This window comes from Narcine bancroftii, chromosome 3 (genome assembly GCF_036971445.1).
Source record: "Narcine bancroftii isolate sNarBan1 chromosome 3, sNarBan1.hap1, whole genome shotgun sequence".
Taxonomy (NCBI): Eukaryota; Metazoa; Chordata; class Chondrichthyes; order Torpediniformes; family Narcinidae; genus Narcine; species Narcine bancroftii.
Window position 1 is genome coordinate 335402337 of NC_091471.1, and position 15090 is coordinate 335417426.

The 15090-nt window shown below is 40.9% G+C and overlaps 1 protein-coding gene across 27 annotated transcripts in view; it reads left to right on the forward strand.

The window, feature by feature from the left end:
* Nucleotides 1–15090, forward strand: part of spata20 (spermatogenesis associated 20) — a 352217-nt gene that overhangs the window by 31915 nt on the left and 305212 nt on the right. For all 27 annotated transcript variants that reach the window (XR_011354678.1, XR_011354681.1, XR_011354685.1 and 24 more), the window contains 3 exons: nt 1301–1431; nt 5024–5128; nt 14316–14390. Coding sequence is in view for 21 of the 27 variants with exons in the window: in XM_069929404.1 (XP_069785505.1) it covers nt 1301–1431; nt 5024–5128; nt 14316–14390 (311 nt within the window). In the remaining 6 variants the exon portion in view is untranslated. The remainder of the gene's footprint in view (nt 1–1300; nt 1432–5023; nt 5129–14315; nt 14391–15090) is intronic.

Here is a 15090-nt window from a genome sequence, read left to right on the forward strand (position 1 = left end):
ATTCCCTCCTTTGCTTTGTCTTCATAGCTTCTCTTTCTCAGAATACTGCCTCTTTTTCCTCTCTCCCTACCCATCCACCACCTGGCACACCAGATTTAGTTATCTTTATCTGTGAGCACTCATTTATTACCTTCACTCCTTTTTGTCACCTCCTCCACCAATACACAAGAGCTGGGTTTTCCACGACTGATTTACTGTGTTTTGGTGTTGTGGCATTTTGATCTTTCAGCTGCCTTTCTCATTCCAACTTGCTGGACCTCCCTCCCTTCTCAAGACGTGCAGCTTTGCACTCTGTCTGAAAAGTCTAGTCAGCTTCGATCTGTTTCTTCGAGGGTTTCTTCTTGTACATTCCCATTTTTAATGGATTCATCTTTGGACATCAAAAGCACGCTAAAGTTTTTTTAAAAAAACTGTCTAAATGAGACTTTTAGGGAATATCTGATAGAACAGTGTGTGCTAAGTTTGTTTTATAAATAATGTAAAATCATTGGACCAGGCACATCTTCCACTACTGTACTGGAATTTTCTGACAAAGGCACGGTGGAGTGATTTTAATTTAACCCTTTGGACACCGGTCATTTTTAACCTTTCATTATACATACTCTTGAGTGGGTTCATGGGTAAACTAGAGTATGAAAGGTTAAAAATCAGTATGAACCAGTTGGGAATAAAACCAGTCCAGAAAAACTGAGACACAGAGTATATGTATTTGTGGTCGTCTTTGAAAACCGGGACGCGGAATATTTGCACTTTTTGGTAGTCCCTGAAAACTGGGACACAGAGTCCAAAGGGTTAAATCCAGACATGGAAACTATTAATATTAATGCTGGAAGGAACTTTTGTGGTGATGAGATTAATTGCAAAGTTGGGCACAAAAGGCAGGTTTTAACATTGTTAGAAGGGAATATTGAGAGGATGAGGAATCCAATATTTTGAGGGCTTTGAAAAGAATGAATAGGAATAGGGGACAATACAAAGTACTTTGAGTTCATTATGAATAGGAGGAAACTGTTAGTGAAAGAATGGGAAGCAGGGAGGGAGAAGGCAAAGCAAGGAAGGTGTATGTGAAAGATGCACCTGACGGATCATGTTTAAAAGGGAGCAAGAAAGGAGTGTCTGCAGACAAGAAACAAAACATGGAAGAAACATGGAAGGTAAATGGAAAATAGTGCTGTTGATTATGGAGGGGGAATTCCAGGGGGAATGGAGAAGGATAACTAGTTTAACTTTGTGGTGAACCCAGATTTTGGTTGGTTAATGTTGCCTGAACTTGTGAAATCTGTTATCCCTCTCCAAACAGTAAACTTCAATTTCCTATTTCGATTTTGGGCTTTGAACAAGACCTCCGAGGATGGAGCCAAAGCACTGGAGATGGCTCTGCACACGCTGAAAATGATGGCTCTTGGAGGAATCCGCGATCATGTTGGCCAGGTAGGTTACTCCGAGTCTTGGAAAAGCCTCTTCTGGATGAGTTGGAGATAACTGGGTCTAATTGGGTGACCTGTGATCCTCGGATGACTGGTGGGTTTGTTATAGGTCGTCCCTGATGTTGCAATGAACACCCAATATTACTGATACAGAAACAAAAAAAATATGTAAAACGAGGCCATAATTTGATGACAAAATTTGGATTTGAGTTTGGCAGCACTTCATTCCCACACATTGGTGGACTGTGGGCTTGTAAGAGATGGTCTTGGTAAGTAAAGGAATACTTACGGAGATCCATGGGTGAAAATAGGTTGAGACACACCGGTCTAAGTAGATGAAAACAAAAATATCTTGATCAGGTTGATTATTATTTAAGAAGACCGTTTTACCGTGCTTGCAAAAAAAAAATTAAATAAGGTAATTTCCTTATAATTAGAGACTTCTCTCCAGGGTAAAGGAATCTAAAACAACAGGGTGAGAGGGGAAATGACTGAAAAGGGACCTGAGAGGCACCTTCTACTCACAGAAGGAGGTGGATGTGTGGAATGATTTGCCCAAAGAAGTGGTAGATGCAGGGACAATTGCAACATTTAAAAAATATTTAGACAGGCACATGGATAGGAAAGGTTTAGAGGGATTGGGACGAATGCAGGTAAATGGCATTGGCACGTTGGGTTGAAGGGCTTTGTTTCCTTCCTGTTGAACTCTGTGAATATGTGCAGCACCTCATCTCAGCAGTATAAATGAATTGCTTTGAGAGAATATAATTATTGTAGGTTAATTACCAAGAAAAGGGAAATTCGCTCATCCTCTTAATGCACCATCAATCAGTGCTTAAGGCCCATCTGACCCACAGAAGAGGTGACCTTTTGATTACAATGTTCTGGCATTAATCAGAATTGTATGAGATTTTTACAAGAGTTCAAGTTCTGGAGAATTTGACCGATTATAGAACTGACGTCCTTCCATGTCTCATTTTCACATCCTCCATGTAACTCCAACTGGGGACAGCGACATGTTGATTTCCCTTGAAGGTCTGATCTTTGGATTTAGAATGAGTCTCAAATACTCTTTTGAGGCTTTCATAATGGGCATTTATTGCTACCTTTTAATATTGCAAAAACTCTAAAGGTACGAAGTAAAATATAAATTGGCACTTAACCATGTGAAATGTTGGAAGAGATTAACAAAAATTTTGGCCATCTGGTAGACTTTGATTTTCTGAAAAAGAAAAATGAGAAGAGAGGCTGAGGAAGGATGTTTTGGAGCTGCTGAAGGGAGAGTCACAGTTGGATGGGACTGAAGTTGAGGCTCATAAGATGTTGGAGTATGTTGAGATTTGCAAGTGGATGAGAATTTTAAAACTAGATCTGTGGTAGACTAAAAGCTGGTGTAAGTCATCAAGCACAGGGATATTGTATGCTCAAGAGCTCTTGTGAGTTGGGATATGGACAACAGAGTTTTGTTGAGCTCAAATGTGTATCGTAGAACATTATGGCACAGGGCAGGCCCTTCGGCTCACGATGTTGTGCCAACCTATGTAAACCTACGAAACAATTAGATTTTTCCTGGCCTCACACACAAAACCGCTGTTTTTCTTGCATCCATTTGCCTGTCCAAAAGTCTTTTGAATTTCTCTATTGTACTCCCTCTATCACCACTCCTGGCAATGCATTCCTGGCATCCACCATTCACTGTTTAATAAAAAATTAAGCAAAATAAAACCTATCTCTGACGTATCCCCTAAACTTCCCTCCATTCCACCTCAAACAGATATCCTCTGGTTGCAATTGTTGCTCTGGGAAAAACGTGCCGACTGTCCGGACTATCTCTGCCCTCAAAATCTTATGTACCTCTGTTCAGTCACTTTAACGTTCAAGTTTCCTCTTTTTGTCACATTATAATACATTAAAATGTAATATACATTATATACTTTAACTTTTTCCTGCCATAAGGCAAACAAAGAGTTGCCATTAGCATTGCCTGGCACCCCTTACAATACCTTTTGTCCTTCATCACACTAAAGATGTCACACCAATGCCTTGTTTCATAAGACGTTCTCCAATCCAGACAACATCCTGGTAAGTCTCTGAACCCTCTCCAAAGAATCTACATCTTTGTAGTGAGGTGACCAGAACTGAATGCAATACTCCCAAGTGTGGTCACTCCAGAGTTTTATAGAGCTGCAACATTATTTCACGACTCCTGAAATCAATTCCCTGAGCAATGATGGCCAGCCAGCACCCCATATGCCTTCTTAACAACCCTATCAACTTCAGGGATCCATGGGCCTGGACCCCTCGGGGTTTCACTATCGTTCGGGAGATGTGCGGTCAGCATCAATAGGATTAGAATAGTCAAATATCAAGATTACCAAAGGATGGCAATTGTTTTCAATGGGAGATGAGGAAAGGCAGGGCTGCATTTGTGCAATGTTAAGGAGGCAGTGTCGTGGCAATGGATTGGACACGGATACTCATTTTGACATCAGCTATAGCTCTAATGGAGTGAGCTTTAGGCAGTTAATTTACAAAATTGCTGGAGAAACTCTGTAGGTCCCTCTGCATCCATAGGAGGTAAATAAGTACGACCAACATTTCAGGCCTGAACCCTTCATAAAGTTATGGATGCTGTGGGACTTGCTGAGTTTCTCCAGCAATTTTGTGTATATAGTACAATCGCGGTGTCTGCAGACTTCTTTGCTTTACTTCATGAGCTTCAGGCAGTTGCTAGGGACAGGGATGGATTCAGTGCTTGGTGGTGGAGTGGCAATGGTCTTCCCATTGTTTAGCTGGAGGGAATTACTGCTCCATCATTGAATGTCAGATAAGTAGGGTGATGAATGCAGTGGAGAGGTCAGTGAATGTGATGGTAGGTACTGCCTAATGCCATGGGAACTGAACTGAAATTTCTGGAAGGGTTTTGTTCACTCACTTGACACCCTTCCCTTGAGGATACAGAAATAGACAGAATTTTTTAGAATGTTAAAAAATAATTTGAATTAATTAGAAAGTTTTAGAATTAAATGTTTGAACTTGGAGTTGGGTCAGGATAGTGACCATAGAAAGAACAGACCAGATGGAGTCTGCTGTGGCAAACAGTTCAGTTATGGCTGGGATGGTCCATCTTGCGCTTGCAGGAAATCACAGCAGGTCTGAGATGTGCTGAGAGACAGATATTTGTGGATCTTTTGCTCTGCTTTGTATGTGGGCATCATGCAACCATCCTGCACAAACCTGATCTAATTGACAACTCCATTAACTTGAATGGGAATTCCTGGAGATATCGATTAGATGGGTAATTAAGCTCATGTAATTGAGTTCACCTATTTATTTCTTTATTTTAATGTTTTTAATTATTTTCTGTGCTTTGATGTGTTTTAAGTTTTAGATTTTTTAATTCATAGTATTTTTAATTAATTAAAACAATGTAATATTTTTAAAATCTCTCTGATTGTTGGGATTATTTAAATCTGGTGACAAATCTTTGACAGAATGCAAGGTTTTATTTCCAGCTGGACTGTGAGAGAGTATGGGTGCAACATATGAACAATTGAATGTTTGTTCAAACTTTAAAGTTGTTTGCTCTATGCTAGGGCTTCCATCGATATTCCACGGACCGGCACTGGCACGTCCCCCACTTTGAAAAGATGCTCTATGACCAGGGACAACTGGCTGTTTCCTACATTGAGGCTTATCAGGTAAACTAGAAGAATGACCATCTTCTTTATATTCACAAGTGTTCAGTCATTGTTTTTGGATGCATTTGCGTTCTTAAGATAGTGCAGTGTTAATTGTTGTGCTTGGAGGTTTCTCTATTTTAGAACCTGTATACCTTGCAAGAGCGAGGGTTGTTACCCATTGTTACAAAAGCAGCGTCTTCCCCTTTGCCTCCAGATTTCTGAATGGGCAATGAACCCAGACGCTACCTCATTTTTCCTCTTCTTTTGCACTCATTTATTTATTTTTAAATAGTGTATTTATAAAAATATATAGCAATTTTTGTACCTGTTATGCAACTATTGTGACACATGTTTATGAAAATAAACCAGATTGATACTCGGTGCAGGCAATGTGGGCCAAAGGCCCTGTTGCTGTGCAGTACTGTTTTACGCTTAGAGCAAAATGCAAAATGCCAAGCACAATATACTGGAGTTCCCTCCTTGCCTCCATCTCTTCTTCCTCCTTTAAACCCATCTTTAAAATCCATTTTTTCTCAAGCCCTTAACCATCTCGACAATCTCCCTGGGCTGAATGTCAGTTTTTACCCATATCCCCATTGAACTAGCTTAAGATGATTTCCTATGTTGAAGGCATTACAGATATATGAATGCAAGTCTTTTTTTTCTTGCATCAACTTTGCTTTCAGGGATATTGGAAAACAGGAGTGGGAATGAAACTAATGCTCCCCTTGGGAGCTGGCATGGATATGATGGGCCAAATATTCTCCTCCTTGGTCATAAAAGATTAAAGAGGAGCAGTGAGTTTGCAAACCTTCGAACCAGAGCACGCGACAGGCCCATCTCGTTTAATTTATTTAGCCCAGTCTCATTGACCTGTCCGATAGCCCTCCATACCCTCCCATCTATGGACCTGTCCAATATGCTCTTAAAAGTCAAAAATGAACTCACATTCACCACCTCCACTGGCAGCTTGTTTCACATTCTTACCACCCTCTGAATGAAAATGTTCCCCCTTAAACTTTTCACCTTTCAAGTTGATGATGATGATGGTTTATTATCATCTGACTGTACAGATGCAACCTTTTACCCTTATCTCACATCCTCTAGTTCTTGTCTCACCCAACCTCAGTGGAAAATGCTTGTTTGCATTTATCCTACCTATGCACCTCATGATTTTATGTACCTCAATCAAATCTCCCCTCATTTTCCAAAGGCTCCAGGGTATGGTCCTTATCTGTTCAACATTTCCCAACAATTCAACCTTGCTTCTGTAAAGTCGCAGAAGCCTAAATTACTATTATTGCAAGTAGATTTGTGAAGATATAAATATCTGGTCTATTCCAAAGATTCACTCTTGATGAAAAGTAGCTCCATCCCCCCTAAAATGATGATAGTAATGAAAACTGTGGCGACCAAGACTGCACATTTCCTCATGGTCACGTGGGGGGGCGGCGGGGGGGTGCTGGCACATGAATCCCAGTAAAATACTGTATTGGCTCCTGCGGTTGCTTGTACTTGACATCACCCTCCTCCCACGTATCTATTTTACTTTTTCCCCTTTTAGTTCTTACCTAGATTCTGCTTTCAACTGACATTTTTTACATTGTTTATAAAGAGGGGCACTTTGCCAGTTGAATATTTCACCAACATTATTTGATATTACTGAGATTGGTATATAAAGCTAGCATGCTTTTCTTCTCACCTTTAGAGACATTTTAGGTTTGCTTTTATCTGGCAGGAAAGCACCCATATATTTCTTTCAGTTCACATTGCTTTAGAGATGCGAAGCCTAATCTTTCTGCGCAAGGGGTCGTTGCACTCTCGTCTTTGTGGATTGGTTGGGAGGGTTAATCGCTTGCTGTAAATGATCCCTGTTGTAGATGGGTGAGTGCAAGGGGATTTGAGGAGTATTGATGAATATGTGAAAGAAAAATGGAACACAATTTGATACGGAGATGCTGAGATTTTTAGGGCAGGTGGTTAAACTGCAGGTTTGTGGTAGGCCGTAAGTGTGGAAAATAGAATTGCTTGAAGTTCTGGCATCTTAATGATCTAAATATCAAAAGTATGAGAAATATCACAACAATAAGGTTAGCTTGACATTCCTGCTATAGATGCTGCAGCCAAATCTGTTAACATTAAATTTAAAGCAACTTGAGCAGGAAACAGCGAGCTGCCTGATGACAGCATGAATGGATCTGTTTGGTTCCAAGCAGCAAGTCTTACCTCTCAAAGGCAAACACTAGTTTTAAGTCCAAATCTGTATGTCATTGGAGAGTCTAGCCTTACCTGTCACACTTCACCACTCAGGCTCCTTCTTTCCTGCTTCTCTGACATCTTGTTCTTTGTGGAATTTTTTCAAATGTATGATTTCAAGTTTATTATTGTCTAGCTGTACATATACATTCAAACGACAGCTCATTTCTCCAGACCATGGTGTTCACACAAACACACACAATACACAGCGCATAATAATCACATATTTAATATTATTACCAAATATTTAATATTTAATGTAAAATAATTTATATGATTATTTCAGAATAATTTACTCAGCTACAGATAACAATCTAACAACCTGAGGAAAGAAGCTATTTCCCAGCTTGGCAGTCCTGATTTTGATGCTCCTTTACCTCTTTCCTGATGGCGGTGGGTCAAAGATACTGTATGCTGGATGGAAAGGGACTTCAATAATACTTTTGCTTCAACTGCTTGAATCTGAGCTATGGGTCTTCCTTTCCAGCCCCCTTATCTTCTCAAGTGCTTTGTCACCTGTCTGATTATATTTGCATTTTAATTCAGAATTTGTTCTCGAATACTTTTGCGAATTGCTGGGACCTTCATTGTCTTACAGGTACCAGATAAATGTAAATTGTTGTTTTTGTCTTCAGTAGGCAATAATATTGAGATATTCCAAGCTTCTATTTATTATAGCAATGTTTTATGCCAGGTCATTTTAAATGGAAGGTTTATGAAAATATTCTGACATTGCAGAGTGTGATTTCTTCATTTAAAGGATGAAAATTACTTTTGCTAACAAGTGGAAAGATAGTAAAGTGAAACGTCCAGACAGGGCAGGGAGAGGTATAACATTGTAGGTGATTTGTTCTGCATGAACCTAGACTCCTCTACCAGCTTGATACTTAAATATTTTCAACCAACTGGAACAAAGAGCATTAGCATAATCCTTACCAAAGCACCTTGCATGCTAAGTCTAGAGGAAGTCCCTTCATCTGACTGATAAGATTGTTAAAAATGGCACATGTTGTAAAGTGCTGTCCCCCAGAAGGGGTGTCCAAGAAGAAATATGGAAGGGCCGTCATAGCACTGACTTCCTGTCCATTGAAAGCGTCTACGAGGCGCTGCTAACATCACCAATGACCTCTATCATCCTGATCACAATCTCTTCTCACTGCTCCCTTCAGGAAGAAGTTGTGGAATCTTGAAATCCAGCTTCAAGGACCATTTTTATCCAACAGCTATGAGGCCTTGAAACTACCCCTATCTATTGTAGAATAGAGATCATAGGTTGACACACCATTGTGGGCTGAAGGGCCTCTTCTGTGCTGTAATATTTAGTTAATCCTAACCAGAAACTTTACTGGAACCACCAAAAGATCTCTTTGCACTACTGAAACACTACTTTTATTGCTTTGCACTAACTGGAACGATGAATATTTATTTATCTATCCTTTAATTTATCTCTTTCTTGCATGGTCCATTTATGGTTATTTGGTTTTATATGATTTAGTTGATTAATCTTGCCTGCCTGTTGGCTGTGTCTGTACCTTGTACTCCTGCATATAGTAATAAACGCATTGGGGAATATTGAAAATAATTGGGGGAATTGCTGCAGATGTAAATTATTGGAATTATAATTGTGATGGAGATCATTGGTCACAGAGGGGTCTCATCTCTGCTGGCAGAACTCTGGGTGGTAAAGGGATTAAAATAATCCAGGTTAAGCAACTTACCAAAAAATCCAGAGATCTTTCTTCTAAGTAATATAAGAAGTAAAGAATTAGGCCTCAAACTGGATGAAGCGCAAAAAAGATTTATTATGATAGCCTTAGCTACAGCAAAAAAATGTATAGTGTCAACCTGGAAATCAGAGGAGAGCTTGAGAGTACAGCAATGGTACATGGAAATGAATAAATGTATTCCATTGGAAAAAAAACATATAATTTAAAAAATAAAGTCACATTGTTTGAACAAATCTGGGAACCGTACTTGGAACACAACAGAGAGGGCCTACCGCGGACTTCCACCCCCTAAAATGATAGAATGAGAAGAAGACAAAATGAACTGACCCAGTGTGTAAAAGTAGATGACACAATTTTCTTGTTTATTTTCATTGTGTGATGACATTGTTTAATGGGTTTATTGTATTGTATATGTTGAACATTTAATGGGTTTGGAGGGGGGTGGGAGGGAAGGGAGGGGGAAAAAGAAGTGAGAAATTGCCACTGTGTGTATTCAAGAGGGAAATGTTTGTGTGTATTTTAATTAATATGGTTCATAGTGTGAAAAATAATAAATTTGAAAAAATGATCCAAGTTGATTTTTGTCTATCTATGCTCTGCCATTTCCCCTTAGGTTCTTCCACTAATTGCAAAACCCAGATTTGTATCATTGTTCTTCTGGGAAATGTTAAAAGGAAAATTGCAGGATTAATGAACTTCTAGTTAATGAGGTCAGAGATGTCTTCATTTCCCTTTTGTACTCTGTCGGTGCAGTCAATAATCACTTTTCCAAATTGCTGGAAGTACTCGACAGGTCAAGCTGCATTGGTGGAAGCAGAGGGAATACACTGATGTTTCAGTCAAAACCTTGCATCAGCGCAGAGGGATGATTGCCAGTATAAAACAATCTGAGGGAGGAGTGGGACAGTGGCCGATAGATATTAAGGCATAACCAGATGGGGAGAAGATGATGTATAACTATGTCTTTTTTTTTCTTTTTGGCTTGGCTTCGCGGACAAAAATTTATTGAGGTGCAATGTCCACGTCAGCTGCAGGCTCGTTTGTGGCTGACAAGTCCGATGTGGGACAGGCAGACACGGTTGCAGCAGTTGCAAAGGAAAATTGGTTGGTTGGGGTTGGGTGTTGGGTTTTTCCTCCTTTGTCTTTTGTCAGTGAGGTGGGCTCTGCGGTCTTCTTCAAAGGAGGTTGCTGCCCGCCGAACTGTGAGGCGCCAAGATGCACGGTTTGAGGCGATATCAGCCCACTGGCGGTGGTCAATGTGGCAGGCACCAAGAGATTTCTTTAGGCACTCCTTGTACCTCTTCTTTGGTGCACCTCTGTCTCGGTGGCCAGTGGAGAGCTCGCCATTTAACATGATCTTGGGAAGGCGATGGTCCTCCATTCTGGAGAGGTGACCTACCCAGTGCAGTTAGATCTTCAGCAGCGTGGATTCGATGCTGTCGGCCTCTGCCATCTGGAATACTTCGATGTTGGTGATGAAGTCGCTCCAATGAATGTTGAGGATGGAGTGGAGACAACGCTGGTGGAAGCGTTCTAGGAGCCGTAGGTGATGCCGGTAGAGGACCCATGATTCGGAGCCGAACAGGAGTGTGGGTATGACAACGGCTCTGTATACGCTAATCTTTGTGAGGTGTTTCAGTTGGTTGTTTTTCCAGACTCTTTTGTGTAGTCTTCCAAAGGCGCTATTTGCCTTGGCGAGTCTGTTGTCTATCTCGTTGTCGATCCTTGCATCCGATGAAATGGTGCAGCTGAGATAGGTAAACTGGTTGACTGTTTTGAGTTCAGTGTGCCCGATGGAGATGTGGGGGGGCTGGTAGTCATGGTGGGGAGCTGGCTGATGGAGGACCTCAGTTTTCTTCAGGCTGACTTCCAGGCCAAACATTTTGGCAGTTTCCGCAAAACAGGACGTCAAGCGCTGAAGAGCTAGCTCTGAATGGGCAACTAAAGCGGCATCGTCTGCAAAGAGTAGTTCACGGACAAGTTGCTCTTGTGTCTTGGTGTGAGCTTGCAGGCGCCACAGATTGAAGAGATTGCCATCCGTCCGGTACAGATAACTATGTATTTCGTGTTTAACCCACTTGTTGAAATAAAAAGCAACCAAAGGCTGGAAACACTCAGCAGGTTATGAAATACCCATGGAAAGAATTAACATTGCAGATTGCCGATTATTCAATTGAGCTAGAAGTAGTTGTGAGCGGTAAAATTAGTTTAAACTGTAGGTGAAGTGGTAAGTGGGTGGGAGCCGGGCTCAGGCAGGTTGGAGGAAAGAATGCACAGAAAGGAAGGTCCATGGCATGATACCTCAAAAAGTTGAATAATATTTAGTTATGATGTCCTCTGGCATCTGTTTACGATTGAAATATTGTTCCAAAGCCAAATGCCCAGATAGGAGTAGTATTCAATTCTTAAGATTTACCGCAGCTTGGTCTGCACTTGTTCTTAGGTTGGGTCCAAATTATGGTGCCCAATGGAGAAGGACTGAAGACGACGAGTTTTTTTTAAAAAAAGAGATGTTGGTGCAAGGCATAAGGAAGTGATAGTTGATCAAGAACTATATAGTTATGGTAGCCTTCCTGAAACTCTGTGTTCAAAGCAAATGGCTGTACTCTAAATGGAGACTAAACAAGGTACTTCAAGTTTACATTTTTTTATTTATTTACATGTATGTTCTGTACAATTTTTGCACTACCATTAAGTGGTAATTCTGCCTTGGCCGCAGGTAAAAGGATATTGGTTGTGTGTGATGTGTATCTGAAATATAAATCAAAATCGAAATCTAACTGATACATCACTTGCTTTTGTACTCCAGTGGTTTTTGTTCATATAGGGTAGGCACTATTCCACCTACCAACCCCATATTATCCCACTCCAGCTGCACTCTCTTCTCCTACCTCCCATTGGAAAGGAGATTCCAGAGTGTGAGATCACCAGTTTAAAGGATGGTTTCTTTCCCACTTTTATCAGACTCTTGAATGAACCTCACACAAGTTAAATAGTGCAATATACAAAAGTGCTGCAGGAACTCAGCAGGTAACAGCATCCCTAGGAAGTAAAATACAATTGGCTTTTCAGGCCTTAGCCTTTCGCCGGGAATTTGAAAGACATTTGTAAATGTCTGAATTAAAAGGTGATGGCAGGGAGGAGAGAAAAGGGAAGTGAGAGGATCACAAGTTGATGGGGTGGGGGGGTGGTAGCTGAAAAGTGATGGGGAGAGGGCAGATGGCTAAGCAGCATAGCACTCTGACAGAAGGAAGGGGAGAGGGTGGGGAGGAAATAAGTCTGAGGGGTCGGGAGAAGGACTCTGGTAGTTGCAGTGGAACCCAGAATCTGCAGACCCTCTTGTTTAACCAGTAAAATAATGTTACCCTTGCTCTGTTCTACCCGATCACTCTCTGTACTTCTGTACCCCATGCTGATTTAAAAAAAAACTGCAGTACTATGTATAGCTTGACTACCTTGTCAGCTCACAACACAAACATTTCTGCATTTGAACATTAGAAAGTCTCTCCATATTAAAAATGTAACTCTATAGGAGATGCACTTTGTATGTATTTTCTAAGCAGCTATGGAGAAGATGTTAAAAATAATACTGAGTCAGAAAGACGTGCAGTAAAAAAAACATTATCAGTGATTGGTCTGAAGTAGTTACAGCCTTTTTTGTTGCACAAGCATAAACATCATAATGAGCAAACAATCTGTTTCATTGTTTGATGGTTGAGAGATAAATATTCACCCGGACATCTGATGTGTTATTTCCCCCTTTGGAGAGGGCAGATGACAACCTCAGCTAGCATTCCATCTGAAAGGTGGCATCTGCAATAGTCCAGGCTGCATTGGTATGTTTAATGGTTCTTGTATTTGATTCTCGACAGTGGGTCTTGATCCATTCTGTCACAGAACTGACAGAGCTCGCTCTGGCAGGAGTCAGAAGTGCAGCCAGGAACTGTCAGTGACTGGGCATGGAATCAGTATCTCTGGTATAATTACAATCTTAAGCACTTCTCAGTCGCTTGCCCACTTTCCTTTCCCTTGTTGCTTCTGAGTGACATTTGGAACTATTTTAGGAGTGGTTTTTTAAAAAGCATTAATCAGGTGGCAACTCACTGAAATCAATAACTGACAGCAGTTTCAGGAAATGAGAACTCATTGAGGCACTTGTTTTTAGGGCTGCTTATCCTCGGAATAAAACAGTAGACATAAATCTCATTACACTTAGCTCCCTGGAATACTTCAGAGGGAGGTAACTTGTTAACCTTTCACTGGATAAGCCATTGTGAAAATTGTCTGTCTTCAAAATGAAAGGATTGTTTTTTTTTTGTTCCCTCACCTCTTGTTTATTGTTTGGCTTCAGGATTACCCTGAAACCGCTAACGGTTTTGACTATAGAATTGAGCATCTCCTAGGGGCTGTCAGTTTATGTAGGTGTGCAAATTGTCTTTTTGCAACAAAGCAGGTGTAATTTTCAATTCTCCTGGGAGTGGAGCCTGTCTTTTCACTCATGCACTGCTCACATCAGTCATGGAGAATCTGGCAGAGAAACGGATTAGATTGAAGTATCTTCTGCACTGTTAAATTGAACACTCGAACAAGACACTTGGTAAAACTTCCTCTATACCCTAGATTGATTTCAGTTTCTATTTTTTTAATGGAGACATAGTTTTGATGATGAACCAAGGTGGGGTGAAGCAGTACTATCTCTCTCAAGTAACTTGGGTTTGTATTTTTCCCCTCCAACCCCCCCCCCCCCCCAACAATCACCCAATGTACCTGTCAATGTGAATGCAGTTTATTGAACCTTGGATATTTGTTCTTTTTTCCCTCCTCAGTGAGTGAGTTGAAAAGCAGTGGATTACTTGGTGTAGTAAATTTCAAAGGTCCATGTCTTAGAGTTGTCCATGGGAGTTGAGGGCATGCCACATTTAAAGGACGCAAACTCCTACAGATGTTGCTGGAAGATGAGGATTGCAGAATAGAAGATGAAGACAATCTCGCCCAGGGTTGCTTGACATATATTAATGCTCCCAGCCATGACTGGAGAAAAAGCAATGCCTCAGCTTTTCAATGCTCAGCAATTGAATGTTGTGTACCTGGGAGATTAATCAAAACCATGTAGTTTTGCTTCACAATTCTCCAGAGGGTTGAAGCTCTGGCATTAACTAGATTCTGTGTCTCTGCCTAATCAGCTAGCTGTTCAATCTAAACGGTGATGCCTCTTCCTGCAGATTGCTGGTGACACATTCTTCGCAGATGTTGCTCGAGATATTCTGCTCTACGTCTCACGAGATTTGAGTGATGAGGTAAGTCATCATTTTTTCCCACCTTCACCATTTGTGTCAATTATTAGAGGGGGAGGGTTGTCTATGCCTTCCTGAGCTGAGAACATCTTACTCAGCAAAGACCAACAATTTAGGTTGAGCCTTTTACCAAGCGATGGCACAGAAAGCAAACCGCCGGAGCAACTCAACGAACCGGGCAGCATCTGTGGAGGCAGAGGAATAGTCTGTGCTTCTGGTCGATCCTCTATACCAGGCAGATGCTGGATGCTGTCTCACCTGCTGACCTCCTCCAGCAGTTTGTTCAATGTTTCAAATTCCAGCATCTGCAGTCTCTTGTACCTCCATTGAGTGATGGCTCCAGACTGACTGCTGATCTCGGATAGAGCTAGATTCACTGGAAGCTTTGGTGCTGACTCTTGCTGGGTTATTTTTCACTGGGTGCTCTTGGAAGAAACCTCGCTTTATGTTTTAACATCAGCACTTCCTTTCTAGTAAATGGCACAAAAAATAATCAGAAAATAAATATTAGCTAATTTTCCCATTTAATTGAGCAAAATGAAGGACTCAGGCCAATTATGGAATTGTGCACTGCACAGACATTCCAGCTCTTTAAATTTAAATTTAATTTTTTCAAAAATTCATTGTTTAATTAAAAAAAAATTAGGCATACAGCATGGTAACAGGCCATTTTGACCCACAAATCTGTGCTGACCAATTCACA